The sequence below is a fragment of the Danio rerio genome, chromosome 5 (assembly GCF_052040795.2).
Source record: "Danio rerio strain M-AB ecotype USA chromosome 5, GRCz13ab, whole genome shotgun sequence".
In the NCBI taxonomy this organism is placed as follows: domain Eukaryota; kingdom Metazoa; phylum Chordata; class Actinopteri; order Cypriniformes; family Danionidae; genus Danio; species Danio rerio.
Window position 1 is genome coordinate 55,587,838 of NC_141025.1, and position 22,433 is coordinate 55,610,270.

A 22,433-nucleotide genomic window follows, 5' to 3' on the forward strand; every position below is an offset into this window, starting at 1 on the left:
ATTTAAACAATCAAATCAAAAATTTATTAATGTTCAACTTGATTTAGTTATGTAAATTGAGCAAATATAAAATATTTGTGACTTACCTAAAATAATTTAGTAAATCTAACAAACCATTTTTAGTGTATAGGATATTGATTTAAGACTATATCATTTAAATATGTGACCAACAAAATGCCACAATGAAACAGACATAAGATTAGGGCAGTTAAGATTAATCAATTATCTCTGATATCTGTTAATATACAGAACTATTATTATAGATAGTAATAGAATTGTTGCAAACATGGTTATGCTTTATTTTAATGGACAACTATTGCTTTAACAAACCCTTAACTAAGGGATTTAACTGCTTAAAGTATTATTTTCTGCATATTAATAGTTAGTAATGTAGTCGCTGGGTTTTGGGATCTGGTAGGATTAGGGATGTAGAATAAGATCATGCAGAATATGTAATTTATATATATAATAATAAACAGCCAATATCTAACTAATAAGCAAGCTAATAAGCAACTAGTTAAGGGTGAGAATTGGTCCCTGCACTCTCAGAAATAAAGGTACGCAAGCTGTCACTGGGGTGGTACCTTTTAAAAAGGTACAATTTGTACCTAAAAGGTCCATATTAATACCTCAAGGGTACATATTAGTACCTAAAAAGTACAAAAATGTTCCCCTTAAAATTTTTTAGGTATTAATATATACTTTGAAGGTACCTAATGTACCCTTTAAATACAAACGTGTACCTTTTGAAAAGTGTGACAGCGTAAATTGTTACAGAAGATATGTTATTTTAAATATGTATCTTTTTTTATTTAATTAAATTGGTATGGGTGATATGTAAAGTATTTGTAAATTCAGTTAAATTCATCTTTATTTCTATGATGCTTTTAGGATGTAGATTGTGTCAAAACATCTTAACAAAGAAGCTCTAGTTTATTTAAACTGTGTCAGTCCAGTTTTTAGAGTTGAAGTTCAGTTTAGTTCAGTTGGTTTAATTTTCACTGCTGATAGTTCAAACACTAAAAACCGAATCCATCAATGTGCAGCTCCACAGATCCCAAACCAAGCAAGCCATTGGGGTCAGTGGCGTGGAATACAACTTCCCCAATTGACGAAAGTGAAGGAAAAAACCTCAAGAGAAACTAGGCTCAGTTGGGGACAACTGTTTCTCCTCAAACTTCATGTGCAGAGCTGCAGTAAAGGGAACGGAGGCTAGAGAATGCAGATCATCGTGGAGATTGTATAATGTATATTAAATGTATATTCAACTATATAAAACAAACAAATAAATAATAAAGAAGTATTCTCTAAATAACTTAATGTAACTCTATATAGTCAATATATTTTCGTTCCTTAATTGATTGCAGCTCAGGCTGAAAAATCTATAAAAAAGCTGTTCTACTTCTGTGCTTTAGTGCATATTTCCGTGCATGTGAGTCGTACTTTTACCTTCTATCTCTGTGCATACACCACATTTGAGTAGACCCTCATCCTCTTTGTTCTGTAGGAGACGTGCTGCAGCACATTACAAAAACACGCCATGCTGATAGTCAGATGTCATACAAACAATTGGAAAAGTTTCACAGAAAGTCTTGCCGAGTAGGCTGGCCAGCATCTCTGTATCTCGTTTCTGTCTGTCTCAGTCAAAAAAAAAAAAGAAAAAAAAGAAAACAGCTTGGACTGTTGGAGCGCCGCAGCCTGCATTTATGTGTCAGCAGGTTTAGCGCAGAGCTACAGTTAGAGTTATCTAAAATGACATCCTGCCAGGCACTGGGAGCCTGGCATCTCTACTGTAGTGATGAAAGCATGAATGGGACACTTCCACAGGGGGAATATTAGTTCTTTCAAAAGCACATCAGTCCTCTGAGTGTGCATTTATGAAAATAAAGCAAAAATGGTAAACTCAGAAAGCATGGGTTTATCTAAACGTCGCTTTCAGATAAGCTGCACACATACAATATTATGCAGTGCTGTCCATTAATAGTGCTACACTTGGTAAATATGAGCAAAAAAAAAAAAAACCTTTATTGAATAACCTTTTCCACTTTTTGTTTAAAATAATAACTAATAATAACTAATAACTAATAAATAACTAATAATTAAAAATTGATGGTCCATTTCAGTATTAGTAGACAGTAAGCTTAATGTGTTGATACTGCTCCTTTAACAGACATTTAACTGACTATAATAAACTTTGTACATGTAAACTTACACTAACCCTAACCCCAAAAACTTATAATCTAAAGAGAATTAGTTGTCATGTAGATTGTAATATAACTTAAAATCAACAAACGGGCCATTAAAATAAAGAGTGACCTTGTTTTTTTTTTGTGAGTCATTCAATTTGGGATAATGTAAATGATATCAGATTGTAATTTTGGAGACATTTAGAGCTCTCAGACCAAACTGACTTTTTTAGTTTTGCAGCAGTGATTTCGGAAGATTTTTTTCTTACTCAAAGCATTATCCTGAGAGTGAATTTGGACAGATAGCCTGATTCATGAAACTTACTCTTGACTGGAATTTCATATCTATTGTGCTGATGTGGAAATTGTGTTCAATTGTGTTTCAGTATTGGTTTTGAAGTCATATAATTATGAATTATTCAAGAATTGCGAGAAATCTTCCTATAATTTAAATGTATAATTTACAGTAAACTAAATCCATTATTAATGTAAAATAAAGCAAAATGCTTAAATATGACAAGAAGCATTTGATTTTCTCACTGATTGTTTTTTAAATTATTTGTTAAACTTTTTAAACCCCTTTTTAACAGAGTTGACAAATACCAGAGTTTACATTTTTAACCATTTTGTGCCACACGATATGTCTAAAACAGAATGCTATGCATTTGTATCATATTATTGTTGTTTTTTTTAAGTGATTGCGAAATTTACCAACATATCTCGACATCAGAGTTGACAAATTATTATTATTATAACTGCTATTGGTGTATATCCTAAACATTTTGTATAAATTAATGAGAGAAGAATAATGATATGGTTCAATGTCTTCCAGAGTTTTCTGCCAAAAGAATTGGCATCACTTAAAGCGAATCACATGCTATAAAGACTTTCTTTTAATAACTGCTGTAACAGAACTGACGAGAGTTGACCAGAATGTAAAGATAAACGCAAAGTATTTTCTATAACCGAAATGACAAATAATACAGAAAATCGATGTTCCATGCAAAAGTTTATTTAAATGTTAATTAATGTTTTTTAAACACATAAACTTAAAAATCAGGATTAATTATTTCATAACAATTGAAGCTGAATGTGTTATTGAGGACACAGAAACAATCAAAAATAGGCTTTTAAAGTATATATAAGGTGAAGTTAATTTCATATTTTAATTTGTGTTATTATTCCAAACTGTTTACTTTGGTTTGGCATGGTTGCTCAGTGGTTACAACTATCGCCTCACAGCAAGAGCGTTGCTGTTTCAAGTTGGCATTTCTTTGTGGAGTTTGCATGTTCTCCACGTATTTATTTCCTCCAGGCACTCTGGTTTCCCCCACAGTCCAAAGACATGCGCTATAGGTGAATTGAATAAACTAAATTAGTATGTAGTGTATGTGTGTGAATGTGAGAGTTTATGAGTGTTTCCCAGTACTGGGTTGCTGCTGGAAGGGCATCTGCTGGCTAAGTTGGTGGTTCATTCTGCTGTGGCAACCCCTGATAAATAAAGGCACTAAGCTAAACAATAAATGAATATATATATATATATATATATATATATATATATATATATATATATATATATATATATATATATATATATATATATATATATATATATATTTTTTTTTTTTTTTTTTAAGAAATTTTTTAATTCATCAGTTTAAGTAAGTCCCGCTGAGATACAATATCTCTTCTACCTGTCCCTTTCAATATTAATGAAAACTATAAGTGAACAAAATGAATGACTGTACAGTAAGTAACAATCATTACACCCACGTTTAAAGACAGCTAAATTCCTTCCTCTGAAATCCACAGTTAAGGAAACACTGTCCAAGCTGAGGCTCATCAGTGAGTTTGAGGCTAATGAAAAGCATGTGTGTGTGTGTTTACTGTTCCTGAACTCTCTTGCTCTCACCAGCCCGTGTGTTGTGGTTACAGTCGTCAAAATGCAGAACAATGGCTTGTTGGAGAGCAGTAGGGATGTAGAGGGAGGAATAACGGGTTAAAGGCATTATCTCAGACTTCAGTCCTCTCATGTGCTTTAAATTCACAGGTCCTGACAGTATCACCTCTGACCCATTACCTACTTCTGAATCCCTGACGTCTGACCCAAATGGCTCAAAACGATGAAAGAACGAGAAAACCTGCTCTGAATCATCATGCATCATCCATTCCTATATATATATATATATATATATATATATATATATATATATATATGTATGTATATATATATATATATATATATATATACAGTATATATATATATATATATATATATATATATATATATATATATATATATATATATATATATATATATCACTCATTCATTCATTTTATTTTCGGTTTAGTCGCTTTTTTCGTCAGGGGTCGCCACAGCGGAATGAACTGACAACTTATCCAGCACATGTTTTACACAGCGGATGCCCTTCCAGCTGCAACCCAACACTGGGATTATATATAAATTGTATACTGTATGTTGATAATATTAAAATTATGGTCCAAAAGTATTTATTAACATGAGTGGAGCACAGATAATCATGTACATAATTTATTAAACATACTTTAGCATTTACTAATGCATTGTTAAAATCCAAAGTTGTGTTTTTTTTATAGTAGTTAATTAATGTTAGTTAATGTTAATGTTAGTTAGTTGAACTAACAATAAAATGTATTTCCATTAATTAAAGGTAACAAAGATGAATAAATGCTCTTATAAATGCATTGTTTATTGTTTGTCTATGTATCTAAATACATTACTTAGCATTAACTAATGCACCATTATTTTAAAGTCTTACAAATATGTTTTACTAAAACAGTATTCATTGTAAATTCAAAGAAACCTAGCATTTTAAGTGATTTATTTTTTACATAGCTACTGTAGAATTAGAAATTGTGGAAAATTAACGTTAAGGTATTTTATTAGACCTAATACATAATGTGTATTTTATTGGAAACTGCAAATCAGATAAATACATTGTACTATAAGTATAATTTTACCACCACAGCATATTTAAGTAAAAAATAACTCCCACATTATTACATGCTGTTTCTTTATTACAAAATAGTTACTTTGGATTCAGTGCTAAAGAACTAAATAATTTCGATATAGCCTATGAATAATACACACATAAGCCCACAGACCGAGCGCTGGTGAGTTTTTTTGCAAACAATGCCGCCATCTAAAGGACAACATGATTACTGTACAGACACTTTCTTGAGGTCCTTCGGTTCTTGTAACTTTGTTTCACGCTCTTAATTCCTTGCAAAAGTAACAAAGAGTGTCACATAAGGTACAAGATTAAAAAAATAAAAAAATATCTAAGACCCCCACAGAGAATCTTTGATTGCTTATATTCAGGACACTTAAAAAAATGTAGTTCATATGCTCGTCCCATTTACTATCCTAGATAATTCAGATATATTTATATATAAAGGCACTATTCTTAGGTAAAACCTATGTACACCCTGAAATAATGATCTACAATTAATTTACTATCTACTTTGGGCTGGTGATGGTTTTATTCAAGCCTGAAGCTTTTGTTCAATTACTGCATCAAGATCTTAAACGCCAATGAAATGACTTTCAAAAATCTACACTGGTATAAAATCAATTCCTTTGAATGATTTTCAAGGTGAGCTCTCTTTATGGCTGTTTTTTCACAAACACTCACTTAAACAGCAGTCTAAAACCACACAAAAGATGACAAAGTTAGGACTGCATTGGAAAGCACTTTCAAGATACACGTGTTGTGCTTGATTTAAAAAAATAAAAGAAAGTCCTCTTCAGATTGACACTGCGGTGACACTTTAATTAAAATATTCAAATAAATAAACAGCTTGGAGTGCAAAATACTTGAGTTTCCACCTGTTCTGTAAATTATTAACTTTTATGAGTGCCGATTGAGATGAAAATGTTTGGAATTCAAACAGATGTCCTCAAAAAAAAAAAAAAAAAAAAAGGTTGAATAGTGAAAGTGAAGGGGTTGTAATGAAATGCAGTAGATGTGAGACTTACCACATCTCCCTGCCTTGTGTCCTTCCCTGAAGCAATGAGAATGTAGTTCCAGGCCAGCAGCATCAGGAGAACCAGCGGGACCATATACAGCTCAAAATTCCACACCACCAAAACAAAAAGCTGCAGAAACAGGGTACAAAATTATGAAACACTTTAAACTTATTATAACTAGTATTTTAGTATTTAGTATTTTTGTATTTAACATTTAGTTTCACACAACTAAACCAAACCAATCCTCATACAACCACAATTAAAAACTGCAGAAACAGGGATAATATTAAAAATTTTAAAGATTAAAAAGGTGCACTTATAAAACATAAACAATAATCCTAAATAAAAAAGCAATATATATATATATCGGGTTAAATAAATGGGTTAATGAAAAATAATGGGTTAAAAAAACTATATGTTCTTTTTTTACATGCAAACATATATAAAGAACAAAAGAGCCACATTTGTGCAAAAAATGGGGCCAAAAAAATAAAAATACGTAAAGAACATTATAACAAATCAACAGTCATTTTACTAGGTAATAAACTATATGTTTTTTTCTATTATTATTTATTAATTTTTGTAAACATATAAAGAACAAAACAGATGCATTTGTGTAGAAACAGGGACAAAGAAAACTGTAAAACGTAAAAAAAACATTATAAAAAATCAAGTCATTTTGCTAAATTATAAACTATTTTTTTTAATTATTTATTAATTTTTGTAAACATATAAAAAACAAAAGAGCCAAATTTGTGGCGAAACAGGGACCAAAAAAGTGTATAATGTAAAAATCATTATAACAAATCCACAGTTATTTCACTAGAATATAAACATTTTTTTTAAATTATTTATTACATTTTTGTAAACATAAAAGAACAAAAGAGCCATTTGTGCAGAAACAGGGACCAAAACAGTGTAAAACGTAAAACATTAAAACAAACCCACAGTTCTTCCACTGGATTTTAAACAGTTTATTATTATTATTATTATTATTTTTGTAAACATAAAAAACAAAAGAGCCGCATTTGTGCAGAAATAGGGACCAATAAAACGTAAAACAAATCAGCAATCATTACACTGGATTCAAAACTGCATGATTTATTATTATTTTTTTGATTGTTATTGTAAACTTATAAAGAACAAAAGACCCACATTTGTGATTTATTATACTTTTTATACAGTCCTTTTTGAAAATCACATTTTCTAATGTCTAAATTTAATTTCAAAATGCATCTTTTATTGGATACCTTCAGAGCACCTGATAGCCAGTAATACATAACAGTAACACAAAGATAATTTTTTTGCAGTCTGTCAAGTGTGAGCACAGATGATGCTTTTAAAGTCTTTCAGTGTGAAACCGCAATGAATGAGTCAATGGTCTGCAAATGAGTCTCGCTCTCTTTAAAGGACATTACAAAAGCTCTAAACATAAAGCATAATTCACATTTCTGTTTTCCTTCTATTGTAAATGTGACCCGACTCCCCATCACCCCACGGCTTCGACCAAATGTTCAGATATATCCCGTAGAAAAAGAGACGGACCCTCACCATACTAAGGCTAAAACATGATATAGAAATAAGCTTTTTTATTTTACATTGAAATATTTCTTAACATTGAAATAATAGTTATATATTGTAAATAAAATAAAGCATAAAGCTTCAAATGTTTTCTACTACAGCATTAATCCAAACTACTTGGAATTAGAACAAAAATCTAGCTAACAATTAAAAGTACTTAAATCAAGATTAAAAGTCTTTAATGAGCAACATAAATAAGCAACTCTTTATAATAAGAAATTAAAAGTCAAACTAGCTGAATTCAAAACATGAAAAGAAACAAGTTTTCATTTTCGTGAGACTTGTTTTCACCAAAGCAAAAATCACAGTAAGTTATAACAATAATATTCACAGATGAAAAAATAATTTGTGTAATAATAAAGTGTTATAAATAATAAAGCGTAGAATTTTTACATATAAATGATATTTTCTGGATACTTTTTGGAAAGTTTTTATAGAATTACATCAGACGGCATGCCGACAACCACACACACACACACACACACACACACACACACACACACACACACACACACACACACACACACACACACCCACACACACACACACTTACACACACATACGGCAGTGGAAAAATCTCTGAATCTTGTAGAAACAGGTCAGATGTATTTCCGTGCTCTCTGCACTATCCATTACAGCGCGGTTACCCAATGCGCACACGCTGAACATTTCAAAGAGGAAAAACACAAGGGCAAATTGGGCACCTCTAAGGTCATAATAAATGTGGGTCAATGACTGGAGATCCAATTTGGTGTCCGTGTGAAATTCAATTCAATAGAGTGATTTTATATAGGTAGAAAGCATTAAATACAAGTAGTTATCTACTTTAATGTTTCATATGTGCTTAATTTAATCAATGTAATTACAGACTTTAACTTACAGTATATAAATAATAAGTGATCATTACAATTTTGTCTAATAAACATCTTGCAAACAAATGGTTAAAACCTGCAGTGTAGTAGTAGTTTTTGAACAGTCATTGATTCTTAAATACGCCATAACATTAATCCTGTTCTAAATAAAGTGCCTTTAAAAAGTTTGTTTTGGTTATTTTACAATTGCTACACTGATGCCGTTTTTGTATACTGTGATTAAATGTAAGATAGTCATTTTGATGAATACATTTAGACGTATGACAGTCAACCGAACACATTCTATTTTATTCATTCATTCATTTTCCTTCGGCTTAGTCCCTTTGTGCATCAGGGGTCACCACAGGGGAATGAACCGCCACACATTCTAATATACAGCTAAAAATAAAATGAAGATGCCCTACAATTTTTTTTTGTTTGGATGCTTAGCCATTTAACTGCCTGCTCAGTTAAATGGTCGAGCATATTTGATTGTTTAAAATAATGGTTTGCATTACACAGCATTGTTAGTTTACAAAAAAATCAAACAAACATAATCCTGTTGCACTACTACACTTGATTTTGGTTTTAAAACAATGAGAATCTGAAATATTTTATGGCATACCTTAAAAAATAAAGATGACTTAGTGTTTTCGTTGTTTTTAAATAAATTGGTCTAACACTTCATATTTTCAGATTTTTCATAGTATGTGTACTAATTCTGGTACTTTTACCATAAACTAACATATCAACCATTTGTTAGAGGTTGATATTTTAGAAATTATGGGATGTGTTGAAAAAAAAAAAAAGCATTGAGTGTGTTTACTAGTGTCATTATGAGTTAAGAAACGCAATACAATTTTTTTTTCTTGCTGGGGCAGTTAAAGGGTTAAAAAACATTTTACATGTGCTCAAATGGAATGTTATCAAAAGCATCTCTTTCACAATGCTCTGACTTTCTGAAAGCATATGGAAATCTCAAAAGCTTAAAATAAAAAGTAATGTAAAGTAATTTAAACAAAGCAGAAAACCACAAATTAATCCAATAAATATAAAACTATACATTTAATGTTCTTAATAAAATAGCTAATCTGAAAAACACTGCATATACAGAACAATAAATAAATAAATAAATAAATAAATAAATAAATAAATAAATCCAAATGTGAAACATTTTAGGATTACTATAGAGCAAACACATTTCCAGCCAAATGCAGCAAAACATCTGCAGCGTGTCCCATTAATTAGAGCCAAATATATTTTTCAGACAAAGTAATTAGAAATCCCTCGCAATGAATTAATATCTTCCATCTGTGCTTTCATGAAATCATAATGAATTAATTTACTATTAAAAATATTTAAAATATAACAAATCAGCCTTCAGCATTTCTGCTTTTTTTTTTGGGACTCAATTAAAAAATATTCAAATGATAAAATACTCTCGCTGGAGTTCAAAACCACACCTATAGGGAATCAGAAATCCGTCTCTTCAAAGCAAACCAGTTTCTTTGTCTCAATTCTCCGTCATTCGCCTGCATGTTTTTTTTGTTTTTTGTAACCTGTCGCCGGACACTGCTTGGTCATTCTAGCTGAGGGCCAGATCCTGATTGACAGCTGATGTTACCCGACACCTCGGCTGTTCAGAAGTGACCCTTCTCTCTTTCACACAACCTACAGCGGCCAACAGAGAGATGCCCACAGTTCTGGGGCCATTCATACACTCATACCACCCCCCCAACTAAGAGCTGTCCTCGGGGAGGGAAGGGCCACGGACCCCCAAAAGCAGAAGAGAAAGCTTTGGGTGAAAGAGAGGAAAGAGAGACCCAACACACGACAACAGGCTTTGTCAGAACGCATCCAGGTATTGAGCATCGGTTCGGCCATTCCGGAGCCACGGCGTCCAGTTTCTTTTCTCCCTGTGTGAGTTCCTGTACTTTAGGGCACATACTGTAACCTCTCCACCTGCACGGAGAATGTCCCACAATGTTTCAGCGAGACAGACGGTAACCTAATAGGGACATCTGAAATGTAATTTTTCCGTCAGTCCATTCATCTCACAAAAGACATCCACATTTGGTATCTGCTATATAAGGATTTAGGGTAACAGTTTCTATGAACCCCATACTCATAATAAATCACAACTGTGTTTATAATTATTTAGGTTACACTTTATTTTTAATAATTTTTATAAGATTTTATTTATTTAACAAATCCTTAAGAGTTTTAGCTTAAACAAACTACTAATTAATAGTTATTATTATTATTTTTACTATTAATACTAAATTAATAGTTATTAGTAGTTAGTTAGTTTAGGTTTTATCACTTTATAGCTACTAAAAACAGTTATTATCTTAATAATAGGCAGTTAATAAGCCAGTAGTTAATACTTTATAATAAAGAGTTATCATTATTTGTAATCAAGCATAACAACAAGAATATATATATATATATATATATATATATATATATATATATATATATATATATATATATATATATATATATATATATATATATGAATTTATAAAGGCACAACAAAAGCAATAATATATTATAATGTAAGTTATACATACATTTAAAACAGTGTTACTTATTAGTAATTTATTTCATTATTTCACATTAGCAAAATAAAACTGCACATATGTTAATGTATATGTTTAATGTGTTAATACTATTGTGAGTTGTTCATTGTAATGTCATTGTTTAATAAGTGTTCTGTTTAATTGGTCTTACGGGATGAGATAACATAAGCGGTTTATCCCTAAGAATAAAAATTTCTGCAACACATTATGATGACATGAAGTTATAAAAGTATATAATCTAATAGAATTATTAATTAGTTGGTCGCGCTTGTATTTATAAATACAATAAAAATTAAAGGTACAGTCTGCAATGTTAAGACAGTGTTATGTTGTAATTATGAAGAGTCTTTAGTAGGTTAACAAAGATTTCCGTTCTGTCAGACTAAAGTTGAATGCTTTTATATTGTTGATAAGAGCCATGTTGTCTCATAAATATTTATTGTGAGTCATAATACAGTTATTAACCTGTATAAACACATCATTTAAAACTTTAAGTAAAGTGAAAACAGAACTCAAATTTTCTATATGCAAATGTTAAGAAATCAAGCATCATACATGCGTTATTTTACACAATGTGTGATTCTACCAATCATACTGTATAAAAAACAGAAGTATTAGAAATATATAATATATAATATATATATATATATATATATATATATATATATATATATATATATATATATATATATATATATATATATATATATATATATATTTTATATATATATATATATATTTTTTTTTTATATATATATATATATATATATATATATATATATATATATATATATATATATATATATATATGATGTTAAGTAGATATCTAAAATGTAAATTATTTACTTAATCGGTCATTATGAATCATGACTAACTAATTAATACTTATAAATCAGTGTTAAATGTGTTATGAACATGTATATTGAACAATTAAATGACTAATACCTATTAATAAATGTAGTGGTAACTGTTATTATACTGTAATACTAATAAATAGTGAACATCTAAATAGGCAGGTAATAAGCCAGTAGTTGATACTTAATAATAAAGTGTTCCCATTATTTTTAATCAAGCATAATAAATCTATAAATGTATCTTTAAAGGCCTAACAAAACCTATAAAATATATGATAAAAACAGTTATATCTACACGTTTATTAGTGTTATTAATACTTAGTGATTCATTTGATTTTTAAATGCACATTAACAAAGTATAAATGCATTTATAATTCTATATATGTGTTAATACCGTAGGAGTGTTCACTGTTGTTGTAGTTTGTATTGTGACTGTATTTTTTTATGTGTGTTATATTTATTTGATCTAGTATGTAGGGAAAACGAATAAGAATAAAATATGTTGCAATACATTATGATCTGTAACTATTTAATAGCCGGTCACTCTTGTATTTAGCCTGCAATGTTTTAACATTGTTTTATTAAGGTTATAAAGAGTCATTAGTAAGTTAACAAAGATTTTGTCAAACAAAAGTATGATTTTATATTGTTGATAAGAGCCCTGTTGTCTTTAAATACTTATTGTGATTTAAAATACAGTTACTAAACACATCAATCAAGGCTTCAAGTGAAATGTAAACAGGACACAAAATCTTACACACGCAAATGTTAAGAAATCATTCGTCATATGGAAAGATTTTATGTAATGTGCGGTTCAATAGATTCTATATAGTGTATAATGTGTTATGAACACATATATTAAAAAATGAAATTAAGTATTAATAACACTTATAAATGTAGCTTTAACTGTCATTATACTGTAGTAGAGCAACTAATAAATAGGTAATATCTTAATAATAGGCAGGTAATAAGCCAGTACTTAATACTTTACAATAAAGTGTTAACATTATTTTGAATCAAGCCTAACAACTATATAAATGTAGCTATAAAGACACAACAAAAACTATAATATATTATAATGACATTTATATCTACACGTTTATTAGTGTTATTAATACTTATTAGTGATTAATAATTGTTTTGAATGTGCATTAAAAAATTGAAGTGCATATATATGTATATACATACATACATACATACATACATACATATATATATATATATATATATATATATATATATATATATATATATATATATGTATGTATGTATGTATGTATGTATGTATGTATGTATGTATGTATGTATGTATGTATGTAGTGGGGTGTTCATTGTTGTTGTATGTTGTATTATGAATGTATTTTTTTGTGTGTAATATTTATTTGATCTTGTAGGGACCCTCTTGAAAACGAGATGTCACATTTCAAGCGGCTTATCCTTAAGGATGAAATATGTAATACATTATGATTTGTAACTATTAAATAGTCGGTCGCTCTTGTATTTATAAAGGTACAGTCTGCAATGTTTTAACATAGTTATATTAAAGTTATAAAGAGTCATTAGTAAGTTACAAAGATTTTTTGTTCTGTCAAACAAAAGTTGAATGGCTTTAAATTGTCGATAAGAGCCCTGTTGTACGGTGGCCGGGAAGTGCAAAACAACATTGCAAAGTTTAAAACACTTTAACAAAGCTCGAGACAAATTTACATTTTGAAAAACATGTTTACCTATTATCAGACACGATTACAAAGGAAAAACAATTTTACCAAGGACGAAACAAATTAACGTTTTAGAAAACAAATTAACATGACGCAAAACACTTTTACAAATCCCAAAACAAATTTACAATTACAGATTCCCTACAGAAAGGGAATGTACTGTACCACACCCCGGGAGTGACGTAGAATGAACCAGGGAATCTGTAATTGTAAATTTGTTTCAGGATTTGTAAAAGTGTTTTGCATCTTGTTAATTTGTTTTCTAAAATGTAAATTTGTCTCGTCCTTTGTTTTTCCTATGTAATTGTGTCTGATGATAAGTAAAAATGTTTTTCAAAATGTAAATTTGTCTCGAGCTTTGTAAAAGTGTTTCAAACTTTGTAATGTTGTTTTGCACTTCCCGGCCACCGTACTGTTGCCTTATAAATACTTATTGTAAGTCAAAATATAGTTACTCACATCTATAAACACTTCATTAATCGCTTTAAGTAAAAGTGAAAACAGGACACACATTTTCCACACGCAAATGTTAAGAATTCAATCATCATATGTGTGGTATTTTACATAATGTGTGATTCTACCAAACATACTGTACATAACGTTTGACTAGACACCGAAACATACAATAGACAAATATTAGAAATATTTTTCTAGACATTTTCTAGTAGACATCTAAAATGTTAATTATTTACTTAGTCAGTCCTTTTGAATCATGACTTATCACTAATTAATACTTTTAAATCAGTGAATAACGTGTTATGAACTTTTATATTGAAAAATTTAATGACTAATATTAATAACACTTATAAATGTAGCTGTAACTGTCCTGTAATACAGTAGGTTTTGATGTGTGTCTTCATAGATATTGTTATAGATATGTTATGCTTGATTATAAATAATTACTGTAAAAACAGAGCTTCATAGAAAGTGAAATTGAACTGAGCTTTGATATTGTCGTACTAAGGATTTCTCTGAAAGACAAGGACATCACAAGCGATATGGGAGATGATTATGAATAAAAAATGCTTTTCCTCATATGAAATGAACAGAAATGAATAAATGAATGTGTTTCCTTCCACTTCCCTAATGACTACTTCACTAAACGCAGTATCAAACGAGCATTTTCATCCACGGCTAACGTCAAGTGGCATGTAAATTTGATTTCATTTTAAATATCTATTTGATTTTATCCCACCGAAAGCACTTGAGATTAAGTCCCTTAACAACAAAAAAACTGCTCTAACTGGGAGAATGATCTAAATCGGCCAAGTGTTTCAGCATCTCGCTGGATATTTGGAATGGAGGACGGACACGTTTTGGCAGCCGATTTCAATATCGTTTTGGCACTTTGTGTTGTGGAGTGCGGGCTTGAGCACTTCAGAGCAGGCATTTGAGAATTAGCACATTAAAAGTGTGTTACCAACACAGTCTACAACAGCCCCCTGTACTTGGACTTCAGAAATTAAGTCATCACATTGTGTTGATTATTTTAAATAGTGCCAACGGAGGGTAGAAATACGCCAAATGAGAGGCTGATTATGGACGTCAATAACTCATCTGCTTTTTGGCTGGATTGGGGAGGTGGGGATGTTTGGATTGAGTGATGCCGCACTGCCACCTTCTGGCATGTCATGAAACACTTTTTTTGTTGTTCAGAGCCGGGATGATTTGGGATAAATCTAATTAGCAACTTCTTGAAAAAAGAGCAATCATGAAATCTGGGCTAAATCTTGTGTATTGACTGGTGATGTTTTTAGAAATGTTTATTTTAGATTTCAAGTAGATATTTAAAACTTTAAAATTGTAGAAATAACACTAATTTCAGAACAAATTATAATTAAAATGACTTTTCAACATAAAAAATAATCTTTGAAAATTAAGAATGAAGGAAAATTACATTTTAATTTAATTATTTTTTTAATGATAAGACGATACTGTATATGGCACTATGACTCCAAGACCTACATAGGATATAATCTGTCAAACAAATATGACTTTTTTATTTTTACTGGTTGTTTGTTCATTTACCTATGCATTTATTTATTTAGATATTTATTTGTTTATTTATTATTTAGTTTTAAAAATTACTTTTAGGGGTTACATTAAGAGATAAAATATTTTGTCTAAAGTAAAAAAATCAAATCAAAATTAAAAATCACCATTCATTTTATCTAAAAAAAAAAAAACCCTGATGAAAAAAAGGACTAAGACAAAGGGAAATTATTAAACTAATGAATTATTAATATTAATATTAATAATAACAACAACAATAATAATAATAATAATAATAATGATAATTATTATTATTATAAATTTATTTTCCTTAATTCTTTATAATATTTATAACAACAACAACAATAATAATAATATTATTATTAATAATAATAATAATAATAATAATAATAATAATAATAATAATAATAATAATAATATTTATTATTATTAATATTATTATTGTTATTATTATTATTATTATTATTATTATTATTAATCATTTTGCCCTTTAATTCTATACAATAACTATTATTATTATAATTATTATTATCATCATCATCATCATTACTATTAATATTATTATTAATAATATTATTATTGTTATTATGTTTTGCGTTATTTTATTGGATTTTTTTTTTAATCTACTTTCGGTGAGAGATTTTTTTTTCATTTCAACAGAAAATAATTTCATAATTAAGAAAAAAAAAAACACCTCAATGACATTTTAATGTTATGAAAAGTTAACATTATGGGGTACATGCTTCCTAATCATCCTTCATAAAAATAAAATGCTTATTAATTAATCATTTTAATTAATCACCGTTGAAATTACTGTCTGGAGCTACACTATCTACATACACATTAAATACAAATAAAATTTGCTATCTTAAGTTTTTCCCAAATTGCCCCGTAAAATAAAAACCCCTTCTCAGACCCTATCGACTGACAGGTGACACGGAGCAGAAAGGTGCCACCTTGTAGCAGCACACAGCGGGATGTAATCGTGAAGACACACACCGAAGCATTTGTTTCTCTTTTCCTGTCTCCTTTTTTTGTGTATTTTATCTAAATGCAAAGCAGGTGAAGGCTGCTCCAGTTTCCTGTAGTAGTAGCTCTCTTGTCTGGGTGCTCCCACTGATAAGAGTCCTACTTTACCCCACATAAAAGAGCCGGGTATCATTTCCTTAGCTCTCCTCTTCCAATATATCTCCCTCTGCACACACACCACTCTTATTCCCCACGACACACAATACCTGCTCTATTTGCTCCCAATTCAAGGCCAAATTGCAGGTAGAGTTACGGCAAATTTGTTTGGAGGAAGAGTCGGTGCGGGAGCAATAAGGAGCTGGAGGGGTAGAGTGGCGCGCGGGGAGGGCTGGCACAGTGTGGTCTTTATGAGCAGCACTCTGCCAGCCAGAACAATGGCACATATTCACCCAGCGCAAACGCTCAGCTTACAGGTGTTCGTGGAGAGGGGAGGCAGCCGCGCACAAACACTCACACGGACACCCACGCGCACTTCAATGAGCACTCACACAGACACACACACACACATATGCATACTCTCTGAGCTTTGTCCATTGTGTGTATGCTATGAGCTGTGTCGTCTTGAGTGGCTGGATGCTATCGGATGCGTGTGTGATCGTGAATGCGGGGTTTACAAAAGTTTACACACATGGAAAAGATGGAAAATGATAGGTTTTCATAATGGTCAGCTATTAATTGTTGAATAAACAGTCTTCCACTCAAACTGACAAAATTAGTAAGCTGTTTTATAATGTGTTAAAAATATGATTGACTACTCAAAGTTGTCTTTGCATATTAAACTGGCATGCTCCATATTTGTTAACTTCTACTATAAAGTTTTGCAGCAGCACCTAAGTACAAAAAAAACAAAAAAACAAATGAAGACAAATGAAATTTTACATTTTTTTTCACACAAAAAATTACTTCAAAACTGATGGAAATCATGTTTGAAAAATTCTACATTATTTTTTTATTTAAAATATAATTGAATTGAATTTAATTTAATTTAATTTAAACTTAAAAATTTATTCAAATATTTTTCTAAAACACATTTCGAAAAGGTCTGAGATTAAATTAATATTATTCTTGTTATATTATCTTTCACTATGAGAAATTTTATTAAAAATATTTTAAAATGAATATAAATTAATTTAAATAAATAAAAATTATGTGTAAAAATTACCTATATTACAATTTATATAATTTATATAAATGACAACAATAATAATTAGCTTAAACACTCATGCTAAAAATGTTTTAGAAAATTGTAATTAGATATTGCAAATTGTACAAAGTTTAACTGCATTTTCTTATTAAAATCCTAAAAACACATTTCGGAAAGGTCTAATATTTAATTAATATGATGCCTGTTATATTATCTTTAAATTTAGAAGAAAACTAAAACTTTCTGAGTCATTTTACCCATTTGGTTTACTAGCCATTTCAGTTTGCAAATATTTTTTGAAAGAATTACCAAAAAAAATGTGAATCCAGGTATTATTTCTGGTATAGTACCTGTACAAACTCATTTTCAGAAATGTAACTAAAAATTTTTAAAATAAACATAAAGGAAATTAAATAAATAAAAATTATGTAAAAAAAAAAAAAAACTATATTATAACAATTATATTATAATTTATATAAACGACAAAAATAATAATTAGCTCAGACATTCATACTGATAATGATGTGTAATCATATTTTTATAATAAATGCAAATTTTACCAAATTTAACTGCGTTTTTTAAATTTAAATCTTTTTCCAAAACACATTTCGGAAAGGCCCAAGATTAAATTTATATGATGCTTTGGATATTATCTATAAATTTAGAATAATTAATTAACTTTGTTAGATACACTACCCATAACATTTTCTGCCCATTTGAGTTCGCAAATTGTTTTTGACAGAAGTACTAAAAAAGTGAGAAAAGGTGAACGTCATCCACGTCTTATTTGTGATTTAGCACCTATAGACCATTTCAATGTGGTCATGTCATTGGCCCATGAACATTTCCTGCTTGTTTTTAAACTATTTTATAACTGTAACAAGACGCAATTCAATCATTAAACAGCTATCATAACAATATGTCAATATGTGGCTCTTTTTGGGTTCTCTGAAGCTATAGAAGTTAAAATTTTAAAACAGGAAATACGTTGGGACCATTGTTTTTGTTTACATCCCTCAAAATGGTCTATACAAACTCATTTTGTGATATCAACTTTAAATTTAAAACAAAACGTAGACATAATGGTTTTAGAGTGTAAAATGTTTTTTTTTTTTAAATGACATCCTGAATGAGTTTCAACCCATGGTGGTTTTTGTTCTTTTGAGATTAAACCTTGATATGAAATTTGGATCAAATCTTGTGTAGACAGATTGGTTTGATCTTTTAACTATTTTAGAATCCTTATTTTTTTATGTTTTTTGTGGAGTGTTAGTGTTACCAAGCAGCTTTTAAAAAAAGATAAAAAATCTACCCCTGCAGTACATTTGCTTTTCAATAAATTTAAACTTTAAAAAAATAAAATGTTTTCACTTGAGCGAAAAAATCTGCGCTTTTTAAAACAGACCAACCTTAGGTCTGCACTGAAAGCATTCAGGTTAAACTGGGATCCAACGCAATTTTAACACCGAAAAATGTACAAACTTCACCCTTAAGAAGAGGCAAGAATATTTGGAGCACCAGCAAACAACAACAACAAAAGTCTTGAAAGAGTTTCTTGCAAGAAAAATCCCAACAACAACACCAATACAACCTCAAAACCTAAGCTAAAAACAAGAACTCTAAAATGTCAAAAAGGCACAGACCTAAAAATACCAGAATAGCAAATCACAAAGCTTGCCGCCGCCGCTCGCAGCTGGTTTTATCTTGCTTCGCGAACAGCCCCTTTGCTTTGGCTAACCTTTGTGCGGCAAGCACCGGAGGTTCTGCAAGTCTTGAATGCGAAATCACCTCCGCCGGTGTCTGACTATTGTATTCTTTTGGCTTACAACTGTCAGCGGCTGACAGAACGGCACAGATGTGTGTCTCAGCGCAGCGGTGAAGGCTCACCTGAACCAGATGGCTGGTGATAAAGAAAGAAATCAGTGTGATGATTAAGAGAGCTCTTAAGGAGGGAGATTTAGTCAGTAAAGAATAATATTATGGCCTAATGGGACAACTGCGGAGGAAATATAAAGTTAAAAAAATATGTATTGTTCTTTCTTTCTTTCTTTCTTTCTTTCTTTCTTTCTTTCTTTCTTTCTTTCTTTCTTTCTTTATTTATTTTTCTTTCTTTATCTATTAAAGCAATTTTGAAAGTTTAGGTTAGACATATACAGTATAGTGTATATACTGTACACTCACTGGCCACTTTATTAGGTACACCTTACTAGTACCGGGTTGGATTCCCTTTTGCATTATTCGAAATTAGATGCATCATCTGCATACCTCGGTTGTAACGAGTGGTTATTTGAGTTACTGTTTGTTTTTTATCAGCTGAAACCAGTCTGGCCATTCTCCTCTGACTTCTGGTATCAACAAGGCATTTGCACAAACAGAACTGCCGCTCACTGGATATTTTCTCTTTTTCGAACCCATTATCTGTAAACCCCAGAGATGGTTGTGTGTGAAAATACCAGTTGATCAACAGTTTCTGAAATACTGGCATCAGCAACCATGCTACATTTAAAGTCACTTAAATCACCTTTCTTCTCCATTCTGATGCTCAGTTTGAACTGCAGCAGATCATCTTGACCATATCTACATGCCTAAATGCATTGAGTTGCTGCCATGTGATTGGCTGATTAGAAATTAGCGTTAACGAGCAGTTGGACAGGTGTGCCTAATAAAGTGGCACAAATGTGTGTATATATAATGAGTGTATGCCCAGCATAAATAAGTACAGCTCTTAAAGATGTCTCTTTTAAATGAATACTTTCTAGAGGATGTTATAAAATAAAATAAGCTGTTTGTTTATACATTGCATTAGACCAAAACTAAAACTGCAACTAATCTTAAAATTGGTATTTGCCTGACAAATGAATGTCATACAAAAATATATATTATATTAAAAAATATTAGGTAAAAATAAAAAATAAAAAAAGCTAATATATAAATAAAGTGGAATCAAGTGAACCATAAAATATTAAATTTAGTTGCAAAACACAACTGACACAATTTAATTTTGTAAATAGTATTACTTATTTTTTGCAACACCTCATTAGAATTTTAGATTAAAAAGTTTTATCTTTTTTATTCAAAGAAAAATGTGACCAAACTATTATTTTATTAAAAAAAAAAACTGCTTAATAAAACTAATTATTAGTAAGATTAATAATAAACATTGTCTTTATTTTGTTTTTAATTTATTTTTAAAACAAATTAATTCACAAATTCATATATGACAGTTGAAGTCAGAATTATTAGCCCCCTTTGATTTTTTTTCTCGAAAGAGTTTACGAGAGCAAGTACATTTTCACATTATGTCTGATAATATTTTATTCTTCTGGAGAAAGTCATATCTGATTTATTTTTCGGCTAGAATAAAAGCATTTTTAATTTTTTTAAAATATTATTAGCCCCCTGAAGCTTTTTTTTTTTTTTTCTCTCGATAGTCTACAGAACAAACCATCCTTATACAATGATTCTCCTAATTAACCCTCCTACCTAGTTAACCTAATTAACCTAGTTAAGCCTTTAAATGTGACTTTAAGCAGTATAGAAGTGCCTTGAAAAATATCTTGTCAAATATTACGTACGGTCATCATGGCAAAGATCAAATAAATCAGTTATTAGAGATAAGTTAATAAAACTATCATGTTTAGAAAAATTTCTCCGTTAAACTGAAATGGGGGGGGGGGGGGGGTAAAAACAGGGGGGGCTAATAATTTAAACATATTTAACAACATTTTAACATTAGGAACAAATGTACAAATGCAATGTAATTGTTTTTGTTTTATTCTCCTCAAATCTCTTGACATTTCCTCCTCTGACATTTTCATTGATGTTTGTTCCCTCGACAATCATGGAAGGAAAAGAGAAAAAAAAATGTTCAACTAAAATGTTAGCTGATCGATACAGCTGTCCCTCGGCTCACGCGCGTGCCCTGGACTTTTGCTTTCGGAAGTATACCGAAATTAAAATGTGTCAAGCAGCAAATGTTAATGGCATACCCAGCGACACTTAAAGACACACGAGTCCCGAAACAGACAGGCCTTACAGAAAATTATGCAGCATCACAGGCGCAGATTAGCCAGCATGTCCTGTGCTAGCATTTAGTCACACGGCCCACTCAAAAAGGGTGTCCTTTTCATGAAGGTTCAACTGTCCAATTACAATCAGAAGGTGCACAGCGCTATGAAAGAGCCTGTCGTGAATTTAGACGACTTCACCCGAGGTGCCACAGATCTGAGAGGAGTGCTAGAGAATGTCAAAGACAAATGGGCAAAATTTTTAACACAACAGAAGGAGAGATGGGAAATGTGCGTATACAGGAACCAATGGATCACCACGAAACCTGTCACACTTTTTTTTATTTATCAAGTCCACTAATATGTGAAGTTGACCGCAAGTATTCAGGCACTTAAGAATCTGCATTAGACAATTTTAAATCAAGATGAAGTAAAACATTTAGTAACACTACACGGGAC

General features: G+C 30.4%; 1 protein-coding gene across 5 annotated transcripts in view; it reads right to left on the minus strand.

The window, feature by feature from the left end:
- The window catches only part of mctp1a (multiple C2 domains, transmembrane 1a), a 257,558-nt gene that overhangs the window by 72,627 nt on the left and 162,498 nt on the right, over positions 1-22,433 (minus strand). For all 5 annotated transcript variants that reach the window (XM_087254125.1, XM_087254124.1, XM_087254123.1 and 2 more), the window contains one exon: positions 6,205-6,324. In XM_087254125.1, the coding sequence (XP_087110251.1) occupies positions 6,205-6,324 (120 nt within the window). The remainder of the gene's footprint in view (positions 1-6,204; positions 6,325-22,433) is intronic.